Below are 25,126 nucleotides of genomic sequence, written 5' to 3'. Positions count from 1 at the left end.
AAGCTCATGTCGACCGAAGAGAGCCAAACAGCGATGATCGCGCCAAACCGGATAATCGAGGGACAGCCGCCAGCACCCACCTGCCGGGACCATCGTCTATACCTTGGAACATCGCTTTCAAATCACAAGATCAAGCACATACCGAAAGACAGATTGCAAAGAAATGCGGACAACAAAAACAGGGATCGAATGGGGCAAAATGATGACACGCTACCTGCCTGCTCCTCCCAACCTGATGCACCAGAACTGCAGAAATCCCGTATACAAACACGCATCAAATAACGTGTACCAACACATATCCGCATCACCATATTGACAAAGAAACAAGGTAAAAAGCACATCTGCGAGACGTTTTCCGATAACGAGTACCGTCTGTCAATCGAAGCGAATTAATGGCTTACACAGGCGACTTGTTAGCGCCAGCGCCGTTTCGGCGAGCGTGAGCATCATCCGACACCGTCAAGCCGCCCAAGCCCGAGGAAAGAAAGGCGAAGGGGTCGTTTGAACCGTCGTTTCCATAGAAGTTTCCGTTTGAGGCACTAGTAGAAGAAGCGTGGTCTGCGCCGGTGAAAGCTGCCTGGGTTGCAGGGTTGGCAAATGATGCAGCGGCGTGAGAGGTGTTTGCAGACCCGTAGCCGGGGGTCATCTGTCCCATAGGCGGGTATCCACCTGGGGCGCTTCCAAAACCAGACGGCAATCCGTAGTTAGTGGGAGGCCCTCCGAACGGCTGGTTGAAGCCGCCAAAACCAGCACCAGCAGAAGCAAATGGGCCAGGTGCGGGAGTGCTGCTCACGGAGCTGTGGCCGAAGTGCGCTGGGGGGTCCATGGGGGAGGGGAACGCAGAGTCAGCGACAACAGCGGCTCCAGACCTAGGAGCACCGCAGCGCAAGCAGTTGATGTTCTTAGCGAAGTTGTGGTAACCGCATCCCTCTGAGCCACATTTCCAGTCACCAGCACGGAAAGGAACAACTCCGCCATTGCCGCCACGAGAGTGTCCCATCCCGTGGCCATGGCCACCAACGTGAGGTGGCATCATCGAAGGTGGGCCATAACCATACCCGTAACCCATGGGGTCGGGGTTGGCGGACATTGCAGGGAACGAGCATCGGAAGCAAGCCGTACGACGCTGGAAGTTGGAGAAACCGCAAGAGGGACAGGTCCAGTCACCGGGGCGGGGACGGTTCTTAGAAGGAGGGAAAGGCGTGAGGATCTCCGCCGCTCTGTCGAGAACACGGCTGGAAGATGGAGACACTTCAATGGCCTTCTCATTAAGAGCACGTCCATTCATGCAGAGGCTTTCCGCAGCCTATTGAATCAAGCATTAGCCTCAGGTCCATAAAGCGTAAAAACAGGCCAGCACATACCTCCTCGTGGGATGAAAAAACTGCAAATCCGGTACCAGTCGGTTTGTGCTGGTCGGGAGTGCGGAGAGTCCAGAACGCAATCGGACGACCACCGAACTGGGTAAACCAGCTCTCCAGCTCTGACTGCGTAGTGTCGTGAGGCAGGCCGCTCAGGTGAAGGACCTTGCTACGTTCAGTCAAGAACGCACGAACATCCGCCCTTGCGTCCATTGGCCGAGTAAGAATCTCAGGGTGCTCATGAGCGGGCTGAGACTTGCGAATCAATCCACGAAGCACGCGGGCCAAAGTCACAGCTTCGTCCATAGCTCGGCGAGGAGATGCGGGAGCCAGAGCCTGCAAGTGGAAAGGAAGGTTATGCTTGATTGGGGCAGACGACTGGACGGGCTCGACTTCGAGGGCGGCACAGATATTCGCGAGGGAGCTGGGGCCGAAGGGGAGGGACTCGGGGTGGTGTGTTTGCCATCTCTGGTACTCGGTGCGAAGGTCGAATGTCCGCGAGTGTTGGAGATACGCGGGAAGGACAACAGCTTTGTCTCGGGCCTCACGGGGCAGCTGAACACGAAGATCCCAGGAATCCAGAGTCACAAAGGCGAATTCGAGGTTCTTGGACACGAGGTGTTCTTGGGCGAAGGCGTCGAAGCGGCTGATAGCATCGCGGAAGCTGCCTGCTGAGCGGACGTGCTCCCAGGTCAGCGTCGTCAGGCTCGCTTTCCATGACTGTCAGCCATTGCAGCAGCAAGCCGATGTATAGGGAGAAGGAAGCGTGACAAAAGGAAAAGGAGACATGTTTGGCGACTGAACGGAGAGCCGCTTTGGGCGTGTACTTACTGCAAAGCGGCGTGATCGGAGTGTTGACGGGCTTGACAAGGACACTTTCCCGGTGCAGCTAAAAGACAAAAAAAAAACTCCCGGTCAGCGGCATGCAGAGATGAGCATTGCGGAATGTCGGTCGGCAGGAACCCGGTAGACTCGCGAGGATTGAGACAGAAAAAGAGGGGCAGGAACTAGATGCACGAAGAATCGCAGCGTACCTCCTCGCAGGTTTTGGTATCCAACAAGATCCACCCCAACTCGATCACCTCTGCAGAGTCCTTGGTGACGTAGACGCCATGCTCGTCGCAGGTGGTTGCAACGTGCACGACAATGTAGCGGTCCAGCTTGGGAGTGGGAGCTGATACGGCTGCCATCGCTCACGGAGTCGACGCTGGCTCCGGATGCCAGAGGAGCAGCAGGGGGGAGGGGGGAGGGAAGAGAAGAGAGGGAGAAAAATCGTGCCTCTGCGAGTGGGAGCAGAAGACACGGGATCCACGACCAGAAGGAAAAAAGAAAGGCGTGAATCTCAAACAAAACGCATAGAGCGAAAAGAAGAGGAGAGAGAGGATACGGAGTGGGAGAGGAAAAGGAATCGGAGCGAGGTGAGTGAGGATTAGGATGGGGAAGAAAAAGAAAGTCGCCCAGTCAAGCTGGACCAGGTCACTTTTGGTGGAGCGTCGAGATTAAAAAGAAAGCTCGGGTCTGAGGGGAAACCTCCAAACGTGGTGCTTTGATGATTAACATAAGATTAACAAGGCAACTATAGCTACGACATCAATTGTCTCGATGAGAGCCCAGCTGTTTCTTCATTGGATTCTACAAGTGTGCTTCCATCCAGCATCCACGCTGGTGCCGAGACGCTCCAGTTAGAGACTGACCACACAGTTCGAGCGCAATTCACTAGTGCAGAGATTATTCACTCTGCCTTTTCGGTCGCGAATGCTCAATCATTAATTCCAAGAATTCCAGCTGTAATTATCGAGCGCAGCACTGAAGAGCAAGAACGCAGAGCTATAAAGGTACTCGCAGTGTTGACGCCGGCCGGCAGCAGACTAACTCCGGTGTATCCTCGGGCCTCAACGCTCACTAATACCAATAAGCCTCAATCACCACCAGACCCAAGAGATCACGACATCAACAAGGCTTGAAAAGTTGAACGCAGCTTGCATAGCAGCCTTCCAAACTCATATTAAGGTAGCATCCGTCCGGATTATTTCCAGCTTCAATAACGAGCAGGCAATTGGAGGCTTAGGGGTAAGAAATTAAGACGGATGCCTCACTTCCGAATCACAGTGCTAACTGAACCAGTCTCCACCTCATGCGGGAAAGACCGCATATTAACGCCGCCGTCGACTCGTGATTCGTGAAGTCGCGCATCAGACACCAATTTGTTCGCAAATAATGGCCTTACGGGCATTTCACATCAATGCGGCAACTTGGATATTTCATTGGAAAACTACCACGCCATGAATGGCAGCCTAAGGCGGAGAGGCTAGCCCGTTCGGGAGCTGTCAGGTCTGGAATAACCCCGCCGAGATCGAGGCTACAATAGGTGCGCATGAGAGTGAAGGACTTGAGCATTAGTTTCATAAGCATGTACAGAGCATCTAACGAGCAAGCAGAACATTCATCGACAGTCGTAGCCAAGAATCGAATAGATACATTGCAAACCGGTCCATATATAATACCCATCTCCCTAAACAGCCGAAAACCCCTCCCAACGCCGAACAAGACAACAGAGATTATAAGACCGAAAATCATTCCTCCATAGCTTCCTCCTCCTTGATCACTGTCATCCGACTAGTCTCAGTCTCGTCTTCTTCCATAATACTTGGCTCCACTGAGACGCCGCGCCGTGAAAATCCAGGCTCAACGGACGGCCGAACACTTCTGGAGGACCGGACACTCCCGACATCACTTTCAACACTGCTTTCGCGGCCACGTGCGCTGGCGGGACGCATGGGGGCAGCAAGTAGCTTGAGAACCACGTTTTTGACCTTAACAAGGGCATTTCGGCTTGTAGCATCAGCCGCAATGCCCTCTTCAATGGTCTGGTCAAGCAGCTCCTTGACCTCATGCGTTAGAGCAATGTTTTCCGGGCTGATGTCGGCCGGACCAGAAGCACCCTGAGAGCTTCGGACGCTGGAGCGGAATGGGTCGTCGTTTTCGAGGGTTTGTGAGGCTGATCGTGAGGGAGCTGTTGGTGGTGAGATGTAAAGCTTGCTCATGAGCGCGAAGAGAAGTTTCTTCTCTTCCTTAGAGCAACGATTGGGGCCGGCGCTGATTCCGAGCACACGCTCCAGAATGTCCTTGATCAATTCTAGATGAATGAATCCGCAAGCATTGGAGCTTGCAGTACCGCCTGCAAGAAGCCTTTCACCCCCCAATCCGATAACTCTGCGCTCGTCGGTCCACTCCGAAAGCATACCGATGACTCCGGTCATGAGCGTCTTCAATTCTTTCTCACCAATGGACTCGTCAATCTCGCCATCGCTGTCTTCTTCGGCTTCCAGCGAGTAGTATTCTTCAGCCGAATTCAGGACAGTCCGAATAACAGGCACGACAATTCTGCGCATATGCTGCGTATTATCTGGGCGAGAGTGGCAGTATACGGGGAAGAAGTAGGCCAGTGACTGTCTAAGCGCAGGGTTATCACGGGTTCGAGGGTGGAAGAAGGATACGACAAGAGACTGGAGAAGCGTCTCGATGGCGTTCTGGTTGTATTCCTGAATAGCCTGGGGAATGTTGGCCGCAGACGGTGTGAACACTCCAGTAAGCATAAGCTTAGAGAGGGCTGTGGCGGCAGCTGTTTGTACACTGGCGGGCGAGCTTGGTTTGAGCGCTCTAGCAAAGACCTTGAGCAATGGTTTCTGGAACGCGGGAGGTGCGACAGTCTCCTTGTCGGCCTGGGGAACGGGAGCCAGCAGCGAGGGGTGACTAGTTAACATATCGCAAAGGATATGAATGGCGGTAACCTGAAGAGGCTCATGGCCTTTACTAAAGCAGTGGATAAAGAGCGTCATGTTCTCTTCCGCGAGAGTCTGGGAAAATGATCAGTGGCGCAGTACAATTTCTAGCAAATAACACTCACCTTGTCGAGCAAACAGCAAAGCCCAAGACATTCAAGGCCTCGCTCTCTAATTGGAGCCTCGTGACTTCGAACGGCGGGAACAACCAAGTTGTTCAACATGGTCACCAAGTTTACGTTGGCCTGGAGATTGCCCTCAACGTTCTGGAGCATGCAGAGAGCAATGTGCAGACACTTCATGTTAACCACAATCTCCTTGAGAACCTTCGCTTTCGCCTCTTCCTTGTTGAATGGCTTCTCATCCTCACTCATTGGCGTTTCAGATCGGTGGCGGCTGCTAGCATCATCACTGATCTCGGACTTCGCAGATACAAAGCTATCTTCCGTGATAATTGTGTCGTGAACTTCCGCAATGGCTTCCAAAACAATACTACAGAACTCGCTTTCAGCCGCAGCATTAGGCCCACAGACACATCTGAGCGTCTCGACTGTGAGCTTTGTGGACTCCTGGGGAAGCTCTGGCACGGCAAGCGCCTCACGAAGCAGAGTGAACATCTTTCTTCGGCCAACCTCGTCACTATAATCCAGAGTCATGGCGATATGCAGCAGCTGCTCGACAATGAATTCAACTTCCACCGTTTCATCGTCGTTCACATCAGTAGCATCCTTGGCGAGTTTCTTGCGCTGTAGGAGCTCGGTCATGTGCTTATGGAGATACATAGCGAGCGCCGTAACAACGGGCATTTTGTCATCGGCAAGACTGTCATATTTCTCCTCGTTTTCAACGCGGCAAAAGTTGTTGAATGAGCGTAAGAGGAAGGCGGATTCGGCTGTCAGTGACTCCCAGAAGGCGTCATCAAATTGAACTGCTTCTCGATAGTCTGGTCTGCCTTCCCAGAAGCTGCGCATAGCCTCGTGTGCTATCCCTGATTCCTCTCCGGTATTTACGATATCGATTCGCTCTAGTAGTTCCAGAAGAGCTGGAATATTGGGTTCCGAACGTTGCCCAACTCTCGCAGGGTCTTCATTAGTTCCCGCACAATCCTCAACCCAGCGGTCGTAAAACAGCTTTCCAGTAGCCTTCCTGACACTCTCATCACGATCACGTAATCCCCATCTGAGCAGCTTTTCTCGCATTGACAGAGACAAGTGTCGGAAGTCTCCTAGCGTTGGGAGCAGGCGAGAGTACAACGCTCGTCGAGTTGGTGCATCAAGATCACGGGCGCGTTCGAGAAGGTACGGGAGGGTGGATGGAATTAACGGGAGATTGAGAAGCAATGTCCGGCGAACTTCCGCGCCTGTGTCGTTTTGCATTATGTCAATGAGCTTTTCCACGAGAGCGGCATTGGTGTCGTCATTTTCATCATCGTCTTCTTCGTTCCCGGCTAAGCGACCGAGGCCCATAACTGCTTGTACTCTGACTGAAGCCTCTTTGTCTCGAATTCTCTTTAGGAGGCCCTGTCGTAGAGTGTGATATAATTCATCGTCCACGGTATCGAGAGAGTTTACCACATGCGCAATGATCTGTGTGGTACGGAAGCGGACTATCTTGTCCTTGGCTGACAAAAGAGGCACTAGAAGAGAAACAAGGTTGGTGGTCAAGTGCGCAGTCGGTCTCTCGTGTGCATTCTGATCATCGTCTTCTTCCTCCTCAGAACCAAAGATCTCGGCATCTTTTTCTGAGGCATGAGTAAGGAAGTTTCCAAGGAATCTCAAGATACGGTCTCCAACAGGTTCTGTCTTCTTTATAGTTAGAATGCGCAACACACAGCGGCCCACTTCAACGTTGAATTCCTTCTCGGGTATCGTCTCTTCTCCTGGAATTGGTCTCTCGTCGGGCGATTCCGTATTCTTGCCGTCTTTCTTCGAGGCCTTTTGCGAGATTCCGCAACAGGCTTCCTGGATTTTTCTTAGTCGAACAACGAGTTTGCGATGGCCAGCGGTCGAGCGCTGAGCGTCTGCGAAAATCGCGCAAACATCCCGACGGAGATTCGGGACGGCCTCTGGTAAAGCGGGTTCTTCTGGGATGGCAAATGAAGGTGTCGCGGAACCAGCACGTCCGCTTGATGCCGTTGTCTGCGCAGAGCTTTTGCGCGTAGCGGTGGATGATGAACGGGCGGATACTCGACTGGGCATCTTGATCGAGGGGTAATCGGCGGTAAGGAGGCGTTGGTCAGTTGTCGATGGCCAGAGTTGGGTCAAAAATCATCCTAGTACTGTTGCATCTGTATATCGGCTCGTATTCAGTGAGCCGCAGCGTTGAATGCGAAATGTCGATGGCCGAAAGTCTTTGGCCGTGAGTCTGGTTGTCGCAATGCTTGTTATGATTGTTGCTGAGAGTCACGGGCAAAGGATAAACAAACACCCCAAACCGGCAGTCTGATAAGGGTTAGGGCAGCACGTGGTATTCCTTTACTTTCAGACCTCGGCGTAAGATTAGGTATCTACGTATATTTGTTTCTCTAATTGTGATGATGTCGCAGGCATATTATCTGCCATGTCATCCTTATAGGTATACAGACTACTGGCCACAATCTCCAGTAGCGCCTCAGAATGATGAATTTATGCTCATTCTCCCCAGTCTCGATCTGGGGCTATCACGCCATAGATCACGTGACATATACTTAGTAATTCCGAAAATCGGTCCCTTTCAGTTGGAGATTCGGAGACGGCATTGAGTCCTCTTCAAGCTCAGGCAACACTGACAATATGTTCAGGCAGAGTGTCCGTCGCTTCGCAACGACTGCCTTGCGCAGTGCGACCGAGAACTCATATGGCGTCCGAGTCTCGACCGCTCAAGGTGTCGTGAATGGACTGACCGAAGGTAAGCGGGGAGCACTAGGGATAGCTTGAAGACTTGTCGCACTGACGCACCTTCCCAAAGCAATCGGCAACACACCTCTTATTCGCCTGAAGCGCCTTTCTGAACAGACAGGATGCAACATCCTCGGCAAAGCTGAGTTCCAGAACCCCGGAGGTAGCGTCAAGGACCGGGCCGCCCTGTACGTTGTCAAGGATGCGGAGGAGAGGGGTCTTCTGAAGCCTGGCGGTACCGTCGTCGAAGGCACAGCCGGAAACACTGGAATCGGCCTTGCCCACGTGTGCAGGTCCAAGGGCTACAAGCTTGTGATCTACATGCCCAACACACAGTCGCAGGGCAAGATTGACCTGTTGCGCCTGCTCGGTGCGGAGGTCTATCCTGTTCCCGCGGTGGCTTTCGACAACCCCCAGAACTACAACCACCAGGCGCGCAGGCACGCGGAGTCGCTGGACAATGCCGTGTGGACTAACCAGTTTGATAACACCGCCAACCGACGAGCCCACGTTGAGACCACCGGTCCCGAGATCTGGGCGCAGACTGACGGCAAGATCGATGCGTTTACTTGCTCCACCGGTACGGGAGGTACCCTTGCCGGAACAACCTACTACCTCAAGCAGATCAGCAACGGCCGCGTGAAGTCCTTCCTTGCCGACCCTCCCGGCAGTGTCCTCCACAGTTACATTCAGAGCGGTGGAAAGTTGACTGAGCGTTTCGGCAGCAGTATCACAGAGGGTATCGGTCAGGGCCGAATCACGGACAATCTCAAGCCCGATGTCGGTACTTTGGACGGATCATTGAACATTAGCGATGAGAAGTCCATTGAGATGATCTACCGCTGCCTCGACGAGGAGGGTCTGTATCTCGGTGCTAGCTCTGCTCTGAACGTCGTCGCCGCCAAGGAGGTGGCTGAGAAGCTTGGAAAGGGTAGCACAGTCGTAACAATGCTTTGCGACGGTGCTTACCGATATGCCGATAGGCTCTTCTCTCAAAAATGGCTTGAGAGCAAGGGTCTGCGGGGTGCCATTCCCAAGCACCTGGAGAAATATGTCGTCCTCCCATGATCACGGCCATGTATATATAATGCTGTCTTAATAGAGATCAATGTGCTATGCTTGATTATTTACATCATATATGAACGGCTAGCTTCACTGGATAGTCAGGTTTCGCGCTCTTCCATACCCGCTGTACCCAACACCTCTTAGATTCCACTGGGTATGTTCCGATTGCTCATTTCCTCCGGCATCAAACGCTCGACTCACCACCTCCTTCCCAGTCCCTTTCTCGACGATAACTTCCGCCCGCCACAAAACCCAGCACCACTTTCTCGCTCTATTTCCATTCGGCACATCAGGCCCCGAGTTTCCAATCTGCGCATCCACCCAGTTCTTCCCCCCATCACCCGCAACCTGCACCTTCGTCACAGGCCCATCTGACCCCTGAGGCACCGCATACCCCTTGACCTCCAGCTTCCCTGACTTGTTTAGCGGAACCGTCTCATTATCCTCTGGCACCGCAACAACCGAATTAATCGAAACTTCAGACATCGCAGGCGTTCGATCCCAGAATGGCTCCGCCGCATCTCGATCAACCGCTTCTTCAGGAAGAACCTTGTAATCGCGCCGCTGGTAGAAGTTCGTCGACTCTTGTTCCTGAACTGTGATTCTGTCTAGCCATTTGACCCATCGCGCACCCGCGATTCCGGGGAGGACCACGCGGACGGGGTACCCGTGGTTTGGCTCGAGGGGGGAGTCGTTCATCTACGAGGTTATTCCTGTTAATCGCCGGCTTTATCAAGATAATTTGTAGATGAGTGGTGGAGAAGACTTTGGAGAACAAACCTCCAACGCCAAAATAACATCCATATCCTCATCAAGCCCCCGCTCCAACTTCACACTCCCCCCAAACCATTTATCCTCCTGACACTCAACCTGGTATGACGAGAAAGCAACATGCAAGCCTGAGCCTGGCCGCGCCTCTTGTACCCCCGCGCGGCGCAATACATCCCCAAGTCTCGGACCCTTCCATTTACAATTCATAACCGCTGCATCGCCCCAATCGATCCCCTCGACTTCCTTGAGCATAGTCCGCATTGTATGTCGTCTGTTTCCTGCGCATTCGAGCGCGCATAAGACTTCGTGTTGTGGGAATTGCGTTGCGAGGTCGTGGATACTTAGTCTGAGGGGGGTTGTCACGAGCCCGTCGATCTTGACAGTGTGTGTGTCTGCCGAGAGGTGTGGGATGGGCCCATGGTTTCGGTCGTAAGATATTTTTCCTGGGGTTAGGAATCTGGGTTCTTGTTAGTCTCTGAGTTTGCGTTTAAATGCTGGCTGTTTGGCGGGTTGGGAGGTGGAAAGCTCGCTACTAGCTTACTGCGATACGAGCTCCTTGACCGGGGGCTCTCTGTTCAGGGGGCTGTCGGTGGAGTATTCTGTGTTCTATTAATGTTAAGCACGTTGCTAGGTGCTTTGACGATTGCCAAACTTACTGTGCAGCTCATTTTCGCGGTGGTTGTGAGACACATTGGTTGATTGCTTCCATTGCTTAAAACATATCTGGGGTGCCTGACGTCATGACTCGGACAATGCATACACCCTCTGGCCTGCATATAGTACGAACGGTTCAAAACTTGAAACAAGGTGCTATTTATATTACAGTTGCAAAACACACATAATTGAAACATTCACAGGGTCACCAGCTTTAATTATACCCAAGAAAGTAAGATGGTAAATACAGAACAAGCCTTAGCTGTGTTAGGTTTTGAACCGTTCGTACTATATGCAGGCCAGATGGTGTAAACTACGAGCTACACCACCACCTAAGTACTGTTACATGCTCTGTGCGCCACAAGCACCTTCCAAATACCTCCGGTATATATTTCTCACAGACAAGGGCAGTTGTGCTTGACAAGGCGACTCAATTCAACCGTGGGAGAAAAAGGCCTATTCAAAGTAACTGAGCAACAACAGGAGACTTCTCATGAATAATATGCCAAAGGTCACTGAGGCACGACAGGTGAAGTATTCGTCCATTTGGTTCTGACTAATTATTTCCTTTCAGTTGCTATTGATGCTACTCTCCCCTGTCAAACTCTTAGAAGTTTCTTGGATGTCTCCAGCGATCTTATGGTAGTACCGACCAGGGACTGACTTGTAGGAGGTCGGACTCCATGAACGACATTTCTTACTATACGAAGTCAGTATGGCAATCAGATCAAAATATCGTAGTTCTCGCGTCTAGAAAGCGCAATTAGTCGCCGTCCTGGTAAATATGCTATTAGGTATAGTAGTAGGGACTGCTGCATAGTCGAAGAACAGAACTACCCTAATAAATCGACAAACGTATCCAAACCCTTCTCATATAGCACCCCGCCCCAGCTCACCATCAACCAAATCAATAATCAGCTCTAGGCTCATAATTCAAATTCCACTCAACAGGCTCACACCCACTCATAAACCACTCCTGCGCAGCCACATCCCCAGCGTTATGTATATAGTTGGTCAAATCGCGATACCGCCTGATCGCCTGCCCCTGTGTATCTTAAGTGCCATGCTCATCCCTATGGGCTCGTTTCTCGGCACCTCGCTGGACGTTGACGTGGTAGAGCTTGCTGGAGTCCCAGTCGTGGCGTACGGTGAATGGGACGCCGCCATCTAGGATGCCTCTTATGCCGGCTATGAGGTGCGGGTGGTGGAGTGCTGGGTAATGACCAAGTAAGTTATCATGGGCTAGATCTAGGGCAGAGAGAAACAAAAGATTGACACCCGGGATGGATGGGATTGAGAAATATATGTTTGAGTGTGGAGCGACAGTCCGTCCTCAAAAAAAAACCGGTGCTCTCTTTTCCCACAAGGAGGACTTATAATTTGGTCTACTATACCTGATGAGTGTGCTGTTCTGCACATGAGTGGAGGGTGTGAAGTGCCCAGGGAAGAGCGTAAGGCTGAAGGATTGCGCGAAAGGCTATGTAGCATCGCTGATATACCACAAGTTCGTATTCCCAGCCTGGATGCGCACCAAAGGCTCAAACTGCAATAAACTTACTTGGGCCTTGTCCCAAACCTAACCCGGGGCACATGAAACCAGCACCTTCCTCACAGGGTCAGATGCTTAGGTTCGTGTTGGTTATGAGCAATATCCAGGCTTCACCAGTCCAGTAGTCTGGCACTGCTTTGAGAACGGGATTGATTTGAAATTACTTAGAACCATTCGAGAACCAAACAAAGGAAAAAGGAGACAGTAGCTGACTGCAGCGCCAGTACCGCACTGGTGTTTTCTTCTGCTAAACATTCAGAGTTCTATGCCTTCTGGGATTGAGGGCATTTTATCAGGCGAAGCATCTACGCATGGAGATCCAGCTTTGTTCAACCTTTCTTGAACTCGTCAACCAGCCGAAGAAGCCAATCGCGCCTGGAAATCCTACTGTCCAGCAGATGATTTTGCAGACGAGTTTTCTTGTCAGCTAAAGCGCGGAGTCAGGTTGCTGCTGGTAATGGCATGGCGGCGACTTTTTAGCGGGCGTGCGGACAGCAACTCAAACCCTAACATCGTCCGCCCCGACCCCCAACCTCCTCATAGTCCTCCCCATCCTCATCACTAATCTTCGCCTGAACCCTAGCAAAAATCACCCGCGTTCAATTCCGAGCATTCATACCCTCTAAACCTCCAAGCCGGCAGACCAGCCGCAAAAAGCTCGCCGATATCCTCAAGACTCCTCCCCTTAAGCTCAGGCATAAAAAACCACACCCAGAGCGCGCCAACAAACGCACACCCACCCCAGATGTAGCCCAGTCTCGCGCCGAGGTTTGCGTCAGCCGCGGAGAGGAGATACGGGGCTGAGTAGACGACGGCGAAGCTGACGCCACGTTCCAGCCGCAGGCAAACTGATCCATGTCGCTGGCCATCCCGGAAGCACAAAGAACGGCGTTGTGCCGCCTGACTACAAGTCGCAGATCCATCTGGCTCTCCTCAACCTCTGCAAGCTCGTCATTGCCTCGGGATTTTTCATTAAACACATCGTCAAGCTCAACCTCCTTATTGTCGATTATGATGCCAGCAATCAAAAGCATGCTCGCCATATCCAGTGATTCCTCGGCGGCCACCGGCCGGCCATTACCCTGATCCCAGTCTCCAAACTGGCAGTTTCCTCTTGGCTTTTTGGGATTTATGCTGTGCTTGCCCTGCCAGAGCCTTCGCTTCCTCCAGTCCTCTCCAAACTCAATGGGACAATTGACGTAATAGTTGTCGGAGCTGGCCTTTCCGGTCTTTCTCCTGCCCACGATCTCGTTCTGGTCGGTCTGCCCTGCATTGTTCTAGAGGGCGCGCGACCCGTGTTGGAGGAAGCACATGGAGCACACGACTTAAGGATTGCAAGGGCGTGATTGATCTGGGTGCTGCTTGGATCAATGACACCAACTAAAGCAAGGTCTACACTTTGGCAAAACACTATGGCGTAGACTTGATTGAGAAGAACACTCAGGGCAATGCTGTCTTGCAGGGTTTTGATGGCACCTGTTCTCCCTTTGCTTATGGGGAGCTTTCCAATGTTAGTCCTCGCCGAGTTCCCTTTGTTTGGTGGTCATACCCTGTGCTAACAGACAGCGAAGTTTGACAAAGCCACCCAAGCCAATCTCGCAGAGATCCACGATATGTGCGAGGCCCACTGTCATGCACTCGACACATGGAGACCGAGAGATCCCAGCCTTGATGCCGAGACATTCGAAGCATACTTACGGTCTCGCGGAGCCAGTGAGGCAGCCCTCGCCACTGCCACAGGCTGGACCCGTGCAATGCTTGGCCAGGATCCCAGGGATATCTCAGCCCTATACTTTCTTGATTACTGCAAATCCGGCGGTGGCTTTATTGCAGATGCGATCAGCGGCCAATATCTGCGGGCTCGTCAAGGCACCCAGGCATTTTCTCTAGGCCTCGCATCGTCGCTACCAGAAGGCACAATCCGACTATCCAGCCCTGTCGAACCACTCATCCAAAGCCCCAGCCAGTCGGTCAAAGTCCAGGCTGGAGGCGCCGTATATGCCGCCCGCAAGGCCATAATCACGGTACCTAGTCTGGCCATGAAGACCATCACCTTCTATCCCAAACTCCCTCCTGCAATGCAAGCGTGGATTGACTCCACCAAGGCGATGATGGAATTCCGGTCGCCCTTCTGGGTTGAGAAAGGGTTCTGCGGGCTCGCGCAATCCCTCACTGGACTGGGACACTAGCAGCTTCGAAGATCGCAAATATATTCTGACATATTTTATGCGAGGGCGTCCCGGCCGGACTTGGGCAGCGCTATCCACCAAAGACCGAGAGCAAGATTTGCGCTGCAACAACTAGGAAAGCTCTTCAATACCTCAGATATTGAAAGTCAGTTCGTGCAGATGACCACGTATGAGTGGGTAAATGATGAGTGGGCTGGCTGGGGCTGTCCTTGCACAGCCCTTTCCCCTGATGTTCTGGATACGCTTTGCCCCGATGCCGTAACCGAGAGTTCTAGGAACCTGCACTTTGCGGGCATGGAGACTGCGGGCGAGTGGAAGGGGTATATAGAGGGCGCTATCCGTAGCGGAGAGCGCGCTGCGGCGGAGGTCATCAAGAGCGTCAATGGCGGGATTTCTTTACATCTCTAGACATTATACATATATAACGTGCATTTGGCCACTAGAGCTCGAAACCTTCCAATGATGTATTCCACTCCCAACTAACCCGCTCTCGATGGCTGTCTTCCATGTTCCAGAATAGACAAGACGTCATTTATACAGAAGTTTAATGGATACTTTGACTAACCTATTCGATAAGTGCTGGCCGGCATTGATTGAGTCCGCTGACATTGAAGAAGATGTTTATGTTTGGACAGCGTAAAGGCACATTCCAGCCCTGGATATCTCGGTCATATTTCAAACATATATACAACGAATTGTGGGTGGGCATGCCATTACCTGAACGGAAGACTCCTTCTCAATCTCTATCAAGATAGAAAACTACTAAGCGTTCGCTATTTACTCTAACATTCTGTCTTTATATCTCTATGCCAAATAAAGGCTGAAACTTACATCAGTCCCTCCCTCACGTCAGGCTTTCCAACTCCTTATTGAACACTACCCTCTCTAGTTCCAATAACCTCCTCAATAACAGCAGTGACTTGTCCAACCAAGCAATCCGAATATCCCACAGCAGTATCGTAGGGAACTCGCGACGACCATAAATGTGATCTTGCTATTGAATGAAAAGCATCGGCTCTCCCGTAGATCCGCCCAGGGGTCATCAGATACGATGGTTCCGGACCGCTGCGCTTGGAAGGCTGCGACGATTACCTGGGACGGCGACTGGAACGGCTGTGAGAGGGACAGAACGCGATCTTGATATTCTTCTCCAAGCGCGATGGTGACCTGGAGAGCGAAAAGGTCTACCCCATTGGTGAATGCGCTTGCACATGTGTCTAGGTACCCCGGGGCCCGGGCATTGATTTTGATCAAGAAGATACTCGCGTCAAAAGGAGCTGGCTTTATTCCCGGGCGTAGATCTATTGTTTGGCCTTCGACATTCTGTGTCTATCGGTACTCGTGGGTGGAATGGCGGGCTCGCGCCTCGATGTGGGAGACTCCAGATTCAAACCCCAGACGCAGAATAGATTGGAGGAGCGAGTTGCGCAGTTCATCTTTCTCTTCCCGCGGCAATGCAGAAGGGAACACCAGTTGGGTCTCTTTGAAGTTCCCTGCTGCCTCATCGTCCCCGGAGCAGGGGAAATTGTCTATCACCTCAAAGAACAGAACCTAGCCTTTCCACACGACGAAACTGCAGTCGGCTTCTGGGCCCTCACAGTATTCTTCAACAAGGACGTCTGTTTGCCATCAGGACTCATCCCCTCAGGCTGGCATAACCCGAGTATACGCTGCATGGCTCGCAACCTTTTGCACGGCTGCCAGTAGCGCCTCATTGTTTATAACCCTGGCCACGTTTAAACTGTGTCATCCGTTACATGGCTTGACAATCCACGGCGGGCCCGGCACAGGCACGCGAGACCCGCCTGGCCTCCGCTACTGGCAGGCGGCCCCCCCCCCCCCCCTAGTAACCAAAAGGGATCCGTCACTAGCCTTGGCTAGGTCTTTGTCAGGTGCTTGCGAAGTTACGTCTATGAATCTGTGAGGAGCAGTGTCTGAACCGCCTTTTTCAACTCATGGAACCGGAGTTGGGCTGGTTGGCGTTAGCTGTGTTCGGGATTGAAGGAATATGGAACTGCACCATTTCGGTTCGAATCGACAACAGTAAAATCAACTAGAGACATCCTTCTTTGTCCTGGTTCACACGAACAACGTTGCAGGAAATTGGTCTGGCTTTAGGTAGGTGGCATGGCCGCCTACTCGATTCTCGAACTCCGAGCTCCGAACCGTTGAATCCCGATCCATAGGTATAAATGGAGAGCGTAACAGGGGGAAGACTCTATTTCAACATTATCTTTTACGGAATATAAATGAAAAGTTTCTATTTCAGCCACACGGTCTGCGAGAATGTCGGCTTCAACCAAAGAGGATCGAGCCGAACGAGGACATCAGCATCCACAACAGCAGACGGCGAACCCGCAACCGAAGATGAGATCCGCGAGCTGCAGCACGTTGCAGCAAGTCTGCCGGTGCGTGTTTGGCTCGCGGCAGCAATTGGAATGGCCGAGCGGTTCGCCTACTACAGCACTCAGACTCTCTTTTGTACATCCAGTTTCCGGATCAAAGCGGTACAGAGATCTAAGCTTGAGTCTTTGCCCAGAACTAACTATCTTCAGAACATCCCGGGCGACCTTATCCCCGGAACACTCGGACTAGGAAATTATCAGGCTACGACAGGGAATCTGGCTTTTACGGTCGCGGTTAATCTCTTGCCTTGGCCGACATCGATCCTGGTTGATGGGCGCTTGGGGAGGTATAGGGCACTGCAGATCTTCACGGTGTAAGTAATGATATTAGGGCCTCGAGAGACACGTTTCCTTATGTTACATTTGCAGAATCTATGATTTCGGGCCCGTAATCTTATTCGGTACCTCGTTTCCTCTGGCAATGAGAAGTAATGTTGCTCAGATTGGGTTTATCCTGGGAGCTGTTCTGATTGCTGTGGGACTTGGGGGCGTGCAAGCTGACGCTATTTCTTAGTGCGATGATCACTAGTAAGTAAATGCGATCCTGGTTATCTGAGATAGGACCGGCGCCAAAGAAGTTGCCCAGCCACATGGTTTGCTGAGTCTCGGTGGAAGGGGGAAATGCGGTCAACCCATCAGCATTGGGATCGAGATTCTTAATGGAGTTCGCCCAGTAAGCAGCCATTTGCCTCTCGATCGAGTACTCGATCGGAGCCCAGGTCACATTGTGGTAGTCCGTGTAAGGAATGTTATCAAAAACATACCATAGCTCAGAGCCGTGGTAAGCACCGTTGTCCGGTTCCTCAGCGGCACCATGCGTCCAGAAGCAGGTATATACAGGGCCATTAGCACCGCCAGCAGTCCAGTTCAGCGCCCACTGCCAGGTTCCTACTCGGGCAATGTCATGGAAGATATCGTTGGTGTTTTGGTTCGCCTCTGTCGAGTTTCGGCCGGGGTAGAGGGTAAAGAAGTCGCTGGAAAAGTTCTTAAACATTTGCTTGAAGTCTGCCTTGTAGCTTGATGCTCTCATCTGGGGATCAACGCTGGAGCCGCCTTCATCCTTATTGTTTCCGGTCAGAATAGGGACATCGCCATGATCGTTCTGACGAAGGGCATCAGCGTAGGTATGAGCCAGAACGTAACCGTTGAGCACGGGGCGCCACAAGGGAGGTTCCATGAATGCATTCAAGTCCTCAAATTGCGTACCTTCATAAGTGGCGTCACTGGCGAAATAGTACTCAGTCAACGTATCCATGGAGGCTTCACGGAGCTCCGCAATTGTGCGGGCATTCACTTCCTGCAAGAACTCGATACCGGCCGCTTCGGCATCCGCCTTGCTACGGTAGCTAGTCGCCGCACTCGCAGCCAGAGGGATCATGGGTACCGCGAGCACCGCTCTCTGCGATGACGCCAACGATCTTGTCGCGCGTTAAGGGACTCCACATCATGTCCAACGCACTGGCCGATCCTGCAGATTGCCCTCCAACGACGATGTGGCTGGCATTACCACCGGAATTTTTCAATGTTGCCAACCACCCACTGGAGGGCATACTGTTGGTCCAAGAAGTCCATAGTTTCCCGAGCTATTGTGGCTTGACTCGGCAGAAAGCTCAGGATGAGCAAGGAACTCAAATGCGCCCATACGGTAGTGCATGGTGACTACTATAATGTCCTTGTGGGCAAAGCCGGAGCCATCATAGGTCATAACGTCTCCAGATCTGATCTCGAAGCGGCCTCCGTAGATCCAGAAGTAGACCGGGAGCTGCTTAGATTTGACATCGGCCGGGTCATTGAAAGTGGGAGGGAGTCTATATATTGAGGTAGAGGCAGTCTTCGCTGCTCGCATTGGAGGCAATCGTGAAGATACCTGCGGACGAGGTGGGGACCTGCGCACACTGGGGACCGAAAGTATCCGCAATGACTACATCGTTCCAGGGCTCACGGGTTGCTGGAGGCTTCCAACAATTTGGAGCCGGCGGTTGATGCTGCAAAAGGAATACCCCTGTAGACAGTCACGTTGTCGCGGTAAGGGGAGCCGATACCCTGGACAGATCCTAGGGTTGTCTCGATGACGGGGTATTGCGAGACTCGACGGGCAGCACGGCAAGATAAGGAAGCATGCGCGTCCTGGCAATATGCAGACCGCAATTATTGCAAGAGACAAAGAATAATGGCTTGATGATGAAATTTAATAGCTTACTGTGCTGCAGCTTCCTGTTCTTAACTCTTTCGAGCCGTGGAAAACGCCCAGTAGGCCAGGTAAAGATTGAATATGGAGAGTAGTCGCCGAAAATCAATGATTACGTAGAAGTTCTACGTATGCAGTATCAAACAATGAAACGAGACCATACTAGCCGAAGTTATTGTTTGATCTTGAAGAATTTGCGCTTCTCTTGAGCTAACGCGGACATTTTCCAGCCGAATTTCCGCTATTAATTCCCGTAAAACGGCCTTGATTGACAAATTATTGTAGGTGTGAGTATGCAAATCCCTGTCGGCGTTTTCCGAATTTGGAGCGTAAAAACATGGTAGAGCCATAGTGTTGCCCCTTCAGTGGTTCCCTTGTGGAGGTATGGATTGAAGCAGTTTTTAGTCGGATTCTCTATCCCGATGTCTTTTCGGTCCACCCAAATGATCCACGAATCAGATTATCATAAGGCCGAGCTAGGGTGGGACTTACCTTGTTTATATTCGACATCTAGCCTCAGCAGATCAGATAATAGTTTATATGATCAAAGAAGCGGTAGGTCCCGTCGCCTGGCCTCGCCTGGCCTCGCATCGCCTCCAAGAACCGGATATCCCGAGTCATGCCACGAGCTCTGTTTGCGGGGGGACCAACCGAAGGAAAGACCACCTGCCTGCGAATATTCTGATATATTGAGAGTTTCCTTGCGACATGCGTCATTGTAGTGGGGTTGGCTTAAACTACATATCCATGACTCAACACGGGAGGTCGCTGCAGATCATCCATCCGCGTAATTACTATGTCCTTAACTTACATCCTCAGCAGGTATTACTGCCCAGATAGTACATTGTGCATTAGCATCGCAATCTATAAAAGCGCAACAATCCCACTGTTTCAAACAGTCCATCTCCTTCTGAAGTCAGACTTGCACCCACTAGTCACGGGTTTCTGAAAGGCTTTCATGAACTGTATGATTTCTGACGACGCGTCGCGAGAGATTTACTATATCTGGATCAACCTGTGTAACAATGTAGACTGTAGATGATACAATGCGAACTTTCTTTCACTTGATAAGACGCCCAAACTGTTTCCTGTCGGACGCTGCAGGAAGGACCCTCGTTTACAATAGCGAAGGACGAGATGAGCCCCCACCGAATGCACCATCTAGACGACGACAACACAGGACTGAATGGGAAAGGAGCACTTTTGTTACTTTAGCCTACTCTCTTGGCGTTCAGCTCTGAGAGTGCCAAACACTATGGCCAGCACAAAATGTGGTCGCCGGCTGTTGTGCTGCTTGATACTAAATAGCCTTGCCGGCCCGGATATCAAGTACCAGATACCTCGCGTGAGGATCATGGAAGAATCATCCCCAGTAATCCAACAGGCTTGGAGTAGGTGTTTGACAGAAAGATCTTGTCAAGGTCTGTAACCCATTGTACGTTGGGACTGGTCATTACATACAGGTATGGATAGGTGTGACTACATATCCCCTCGGTCTCATTGACGGTACTGATAACTCCGCTGGTGCTCGCCATCAACCTCCTCATGCGTAATCTCAAACGTCGTCTCCTGGTATACCCCACTGACGCTGCTCAAAACTTCACTATCCAAATCCCTCATCTCCAAATCCCTATGCCTATCCGGATCCCTGTCTTTCCCACTCTTCACAATCTCCTCCGTCGAATCGTCCCTCCCATCTCTCACACTCACCAAGTCGGTCAATGTCTGCCCCGCTCTCCGCGAAAACCTCCGTCCAGCACATCCCATCCATTTCACCTTTCCCTTCTCCTTTTTTTGCTCCTTATCACCCCGCTCCCCGTTCCCATCCTCCTCCAGACATTCCCTCCCCCTGGCACTAATATGCGTCCGAAACGTATGATCCTGGCTATACGCATAAATCCTCCCTCCCTGCCCAACCCCTCCAGCTGTCCCCGTAAGCCCCCCGCTACTCCCACCCTCCGTATGCAGCAGCAACTGCCTTCTCGTCAAGGTATAAACGACCGTATCAACCGCCCCACTCAATGCCATCAGACTCCCAGCGACTGCAAAATACTCCCGGCTGGGTATCACATGTGTTGCAGTGGACATGCGGCCCGCCGCGAGTGGGAGCGAGAGAACCACATACGACAGCGGGTAGACGAGCATGTACACGACGACACGGTTGATGCGCTTCAGCGCCTGGGATTCGCGCGGCGACCGGTTGTAATTGTGTGTTTGGATCTTGATGGCCGCTTGCTTCATGCGGCGCCGTAGATAGAGCGTTATTGTGCTGTAGAAGAGGATCGTCCCGAATTCGGAGAGGAAGATCCAGATGTAGTGGCCCCAGAGGCGTTCGGCTTCGTGGGTGGGACTCAGCCAGCACTGTGCATGCAGACATACGTGCATTAGCAGGGAACAAGGGGGGGAATAAAAAGGAGGCAAAGAGGGAGACAAACGTACCCAGCCAGCCTCCGAAATCACAAACGTATCTTCCCTATACAGCGCCACCGGGATAAACCCCAGCACAAGAATAAACACCCAAAGCGCGACAATGCACCCCACAAATGCGCCGTAGGGTAACTGCCGCCCCCTCAGCACCACCGCGCCCGTATGGATCGCGATCGCAATCACGAACAGTCCGCTTCCGGGGTCTGCAGTCTGAATCCACCACCCCTGCAACACACACGCCGCACTCGGGTACCAGATCCGCTCTTTAACCGCCCAGTGCAAGCATAGTAGAAACGCTGTCGCCTGCTGCATGTCGACGAGCAGGAGGTTGTAGATCAGCACGACGTATTGGTTGCGCCATAGTGGGTGCGTGTAGTGGTGCGAGCTGAACAGGAAGCGATAGGTGAGGAAGAGGAAGAGCGATGCTGTTGCGAGGAGCGAGAGAAGGCCGCAGATGCCTAGGGCGATGAAGCCGGCTTTTGTGCTGCCGGTTATGGATTCATAGGGTGGTGGTGGTGGTGGTGTGACCTCGCGAAGGTGTAGGTGTGTGTGCGGCTCGTCTCCTCGTCCACTGCTGGTATTACTGTAGAGGAAGTAGTCCGAATCAGGGCGGCCATTTTCGGGTCTTTTTCCCTCTCCTTCTTTGACCCATGAAGGGACCTGGAGTTGGCTGGGTTGACGGTGTCAGGCTTTCGTGGAGGGCCGGACGAAACAGAGTTTTAACCTCAGCTTTCAGGTCTGCGGCTGAAGGCGAAGTGAAGGTTTCTATGGAAAGGGTCCTCTGAAGTGCGAAACGCTATAAGGTGGAAATTGGGGCCATTATTCGTTAAGGAGCGCCGCGACTGGACTAGTTGACTCAGGTGGCTGGGTCTGGACTATAATAAACTTTGGTTAGGCAAACTAGCCCTGGCCGATGAGATTCATGCATTTGTCCTCACAAAGTGATTATTGTGTTATCCTGAGATCTTTCCTAACTATATCGGGTTGTCCTTTTCCTTAGCTCAATCCCTGCACTTGCATAACCGAAGCGAACAGCCGCCTGGGCACTGAATCGGCGATTGGCGAACGCTCAGATAGCGACTACAAAAGGGAAATCAGCTAGCTCAGAGTTTAATCGACTCCACAGGGTTCCACGCCGCTCTCCTGGGCCATGCATTGCTTGCGGAATTACGTACTTTGGGGAAAGGTAACTAACTTGTGCCAAAGCCAAAAGGTTTAGATCGACCTCTTGGGATTCCACTTCTCCGACTCCGGGGTACCTGTATTTTGCATCAAAGAGGTATTTGAGGGACAAGAAACATTTCATCTAGAAACGCATCTCAAGCTTTCTAGGGAATTGATTAGGCCTATTCATAACGGTCTAGGCTCTCCGAGTTCTATTCAGAATGCTGCCTGGCGGGAGTTGACATGGTTGAAAAGCCTTACCGTAGACCTCGGCTAGCATACCTAGCCAATAGAGTCTGTCTATATTGTACTTGAATTTCTTGGTTACACCACCCCGAACGCTCTAGCCGTGCCGAGAGATTGCAGATCTTCAATGCTCCATATGCTCCACAAGCGCGCATGGTTTTCCGTTTCTGGCTCCCTAGTCGTGCCCTCCAGGTCTCCTGAACTCTGCTCGTTTTACATTCGCCGCGGAAAGATACCATTCAAACTCAGATTCGATGAACCAGGATAAAGGCCAGGTTCGTCGCCATAAATGTCAGGTACGCTTTCCATTCCAGGCGCTCGATGATCAGTGTTATCATGAGCTAGGTAACGAACAACACTCAGCCAACGCCGCAGGGCCGGCAAAAGGAAGGTGAATCAACAGAGTACCACACCAAAACTTCAAAGCCAGTTCGACCTTGCCCCAATCGCTGTTCCCCTCGTCCTCACATGTAAAGTTCTGATGCACGCAAAGCGCAAGCGCGAGATGATTTCGAAAGAGTATCAGGCTTTGATATCCCGCGATTTGACTAAGTTGATTACCAGCAGCGGGCAGCACGTCGATGATGATATTTTATCCAACGTAGGCGACAGATTCGCACACTTGTTTGCGTCGCACGGTGAGCTTTCCATATTGGCGATGCTGTCTGCGACTTCCAGCGTATTATCATGTCTCTCCGTGAAGGTGGATCAGCGCTCCATCTTGCTGTCACAATCCATAAAACATCTATCGGCCAGGTTACTCGCTCAATTCTGTCGACTTCACAGGTAGATCTGCCCGTCAATTGCGACAGTTTGGTTGAACACGACTGTCCTTCGTAATGGTGCAAACTCGAACTAGTGGTTCGCTACGACGGCACCCCCCCACAGCATTGATATATCTTGGCCAGTCATCCGTACTTTGTACCAGGCCGGCCGCTGCGAGAACCTGCTCAAAAGTACTTGGCCCTAGTTCTCTACTGCAACATTCTACTCTGGGTAATTCCATCTTTGGGCGAGGGCGTTTCTCCATCAAGTCAGGGATGGGAGGACTATGGCAGTAACCGCCCGACAAGTACGTGGGCTATCTAGCCTCCAATTTGGCTCTATCTCTGTCGTTTCGTAAAGAGGATCAACGGGTCTTTTGGCGGAATCTTTAAATAGAATAGGGTTGATCTTCAGGGTATCATTGAGGCGCATTTAGTTTAATTCAATTCAGTTCAATTCATGTTCTTACATCCAAGACCTCGCGATCTAGAATATTATGGTAGGATACTAGGCATTGGACACAGACAGTATCATTTATGAGATAGTTTAATCAGACACCCCCTGTTCAAGTCACTTTCCAGAGTTGAGAGTCTGAAGCTTTGCACCGCCCCTGGGCGAGCATCTCTCCGTCTCCGCTTTCCACTCGCGCATTTCCAGTAAAGTCCGTTCAATGTCGCTTTCTATCAGAGGAATCGTCTCGGCACCCATCAGAAGTCGGATGGGCAAGGGCCGCTGCTCCTGAGAGACCACCGTGTCAACAAGGAGCCGAGCGCAGATGTCAGGGTGACTCCAGGTCTTCTGCGAGCCAGGATCGTTGATATAATTCAGGATCTGGCTCAATGGGCTCGATGGGGTGTCGTAAGCTGGATGCCGCGCTATTGCCTGTACACTGGTGGCGGCAAAGTTCGTCCGCACGCCTCCTGGTACAGCAATGAGGAATTTGATGTTCCAGGATGGATCCATCTCTTTAGCGACAGATTCAGTAAAGCCCTCGAGCGCAAATTTACTATGTTAGACCCTGTTAGCCTCCGGATGAACCTAATGCGAGTCTGGAAGAGAGGTATCCACCTGGCATGATAGAACGCGTTCCCTGGAAAGCCTACCCAGCCGCCAACAGACGAGATCTGAGCAATAGTTCCGCCTTTGCCGACCGGGTTGACCTCTCGAAAAATGCGGAGAGCACCGCGAGTTATTCTCACAGGGCCCCAGAAGTTTGTTTCAATTTGTTGCCGTGCGTCTTCATCGCTGATGGCCTCGGTGTCCCCTCGTAACCCGTAGCCGGCGTTGTTGACAACGACATTCACTTGGCCGAAATGAGCAACAGCAGCAGTGAGGGAACTATCAATCTGTTCTGGCGAAGTCACATTCAGACTGAGCTTGAGAACTCTGGGCTCATTAGGCAGGTGTGAGAGGGAGTCGACCGAACGTGCTGTCGCAACGATCTGGTATCCTGATTCGTACGCTGCGAGGGCGATGGACTTGCCCAGGCCAGACGAGGCTCCGGTAACTAGAAAAAAAACTCGTCAATACTGATGCTAGTAACAATGAGGAGGTAGGCAGCTGTACTGAACCAGACTGAGTTCGGATCGAAGCCCATGTCTTCAGCGGCGGAGGTGGTGGTTTGGGACTGAAGTCTGAGACTATGCTTGAGAGTACTGCTCTATATATAACCTTGCCGCTCAAT

The 25,126-nt window shown here is 51.9% G+C and overlaps 9 protein-coding genes across 9 annotated transcripts; 3 read left to right on the top strand and 6 right to left on the bottom strand.

Annotated features, from left to right (window-relative positions):
* Window positions 1–397: 397 nt before the first annotated feature.
* On the bottom strand, window positions 398–2,551 carry BDV17DRAFT_285466 (putative RNA binding protein (Arp); the record flags this gene model as incomplete). Its single annotated transcript, XM_073760717.1, has 4 exons — window positions 398–1,306; window positions 1,365–2,071; window positions 2,193–2,250; window positions 2,396–2,551. The coding sequence occupies 4 exons, from the start codon at window positions 2,549–2,551 to the stop codon at window positions 398–400; spliced, it is 1,830 nt and encodes a 609-aa protein (XP_073610195.1).
* Window positions 2,552–3,744: 1,193 nt separating this feature from the next.
* Window positions 3,745–7,626, bottom strand: BDV17DRAFT_277298 (condensin subunit YCG1). Its single transcript, XM_073759421.1, has 2 exons — window positions 5,269–7,626; window positions 3,745–5,218 (listed from the first exon to the last, which is right to left on the bottom strand). The coding sequence occupies exons 1-2, from the start codon at window positions 7,339–7,341 to the stop codon at window positions 3,935–3,937; spliced, it is 3,357 nt and encodes a 1,118-aa protein (XP_073610194.1). The 5' UTR covers window positions 7,342–7,626; the 3' UTR covers window positions 3,745–3,934.
* Window positions 7,627–7,674: 48 nt separating this feature from the next.
* BDV17DRAFT_277296 (cysteine synthase A) lies at window positions 7,675–9,158 on the top strand. The gene is made up of 2 exons (XM_073759420.1): window positions 7,675–8,029; window positions 8,090–9,158. The coding sequence occupies exons 1-2, from the start codon at window positions 7,915–7,917 to the stop codon at window positions 9,085–9,087; spliced, it is 1,113 nt and encodes a 370-aa protein (XP_073610193.1). The 5' UTR covers window positions 7,675–7,914; the 3' UTR covers window positions 9,088–9,158.
* Window positions 9,159–9,171: 13 nt separating this feature from the next.
* Window positions 9,172–10,523, bottom strand: BDV17DRAFT_296427 (putative sulfite oxidase; the record flags this gene model as incomplete). The annotated part of the gene is made up of 4 exons (XM_073763293.1): window positions 9,172–9,783; window positions 9,865–10,312; window positions 10,397–10,461; window positions 10,512–10,523. 4 exons carry the CDS (start codon window positions 10,521–10,523, stop codon window positions 9,172–9,174), a joined length of 1,137 nt encoding a protein of 378 aa, XP_073610192.1.
* Window positions 10,524–12,515: 1,992 nt separating this feature from the next.
* On the top strand, window positions 12,516–14,655 carry BDV17DRAFT_301863 (uncharacterized protein; the record flags this gene model as incomplete). The annotated part of the gene is made up of 6 exons (XM_073764330.1): window positions 12,516–12,600; window positions 12,896–13,062; window positions 13,213–13,355; window positions 13,445–13,568; window positions 13,630–14,204; window positions 14,343–14,655. 6 exons carry the CDS (start codon window positions 12,516–12,518, stop codon window positions 14,653–14,655), a joined length of 1,407 nt encoding a protein of 468 aa, XP_073610191.1.
* A 1,841-nt stretch (window positions 14,656–16,496) lies between these two features.
* On the top strand, window positions 16,497–16,970 carry BDV17DRAFT_296424 (putative PTR family peptide transporter; the record flags this gene model as incomplete). The annotated part of the gene is made up of 2 exons (XM_073763292.1): window positions 16,497–16,754; window positions 16,803–16,970. The coding sequence occupies 2 exons, from the start codon at window positions 16,497–16,499 to the stop codon at window positions 16,968–16,970; spliced, it is 426 nt and encodes a 141-aa protein (XP_073610190.1).
* A 131-nt stretch (window positions 16,971–17,101) lies between these two features.
* On the bottom strand, window positions 17,102–19,190 carry BDV17DRAFT_285461 (Alpha/Beta hydrolase protein; the record flags this gene model as incomplete). Its single annotated transcript, XM_073760716.1, has 6 exons — window positions 17,102–17,149; window positions 17,179–17,972; window positions 18,037–18,132; window positions 18,186–18,460; window positions 18,595–18,779; window positions 19,056–19,190. The coding sequence occupies 6 exons, from the start codon at window positions 19,188–19,190 to the stop codon at window positions 17,102–17,104; spliced, it is 1,533 nt and encodes a 510-aa protein (XP_073610189.1).
* Window positions 19,191–20,224: 1,034 nt separating this feature from the next.
* BDV17DRAFT_301861 (uncharacterized protein) lies at window positions 20,225–23,328 on the bottom strand (the record flags this gene model as incomplete). Its single annotated transcript, XM_073764329.1, has 4 exons — window positions 20,225–21,190; window positions 21,506–21,850; window positions 21,916–21,956; window positions 23,239–23,328. The coding sequence occupies 4 exons, from the start codon at window positions 23,326–23,328 to the stop codon at window positions 20,338–20,340; spliced, it is 1,329 nt and encodes a 442-aa protein (XP_073610188.1). The 3' UTR covers window positions 20,225–20,337.
* A 517-nt stretch (window positions 23,329–23,845) lies between these two features.
* BDV17DRAFT_277291 (SDR family oxidoreductase) lies at window positions 23,846–25,061 on the bottom strand. The gene is made up of 3 exons (XM_073759419.1): window positions 25,009–25,061; window positions 24,511–24,949; window positions 23,846–24,448 (listed from the first exon to the last, which is right to left on the bottom strand). The coding sequence occupies exons 1-3, from the start codon at window positions 25,037–25,039 to the stop codon at window positions 24,013–24,015; spliced, it is 906 nt and encodes a 301-aa protein (XP_073610187.1). The 5' UTR covers window positions 25,040–25,061; the 3' UTR covers window positions 23,846–24,012.
* Window positions 25,062–25,126: the final 65 nt, after the last annotated feature.

This window comes from Aspergillus undulatus (assembly GCF_047715775.1).
Source record: "Aspergillus undulatus strain CBS 261.88 unplaced genomic scaffold BDV17scaffold_93, whole genome shotgun sequence".
In the NCBI taxonomy this organism is placed as follows: Eukaryota; Fungi; Ascomycota; class Eurotiomycetes; order Eurotiales; family Aspergillaceae; genus Aspergillus; species Aspergillus undulatus.
Note: the sequence above shows the minus strand (reverse complement) of the source record. Positions and strands in the feature narration are given on the sequence as shown.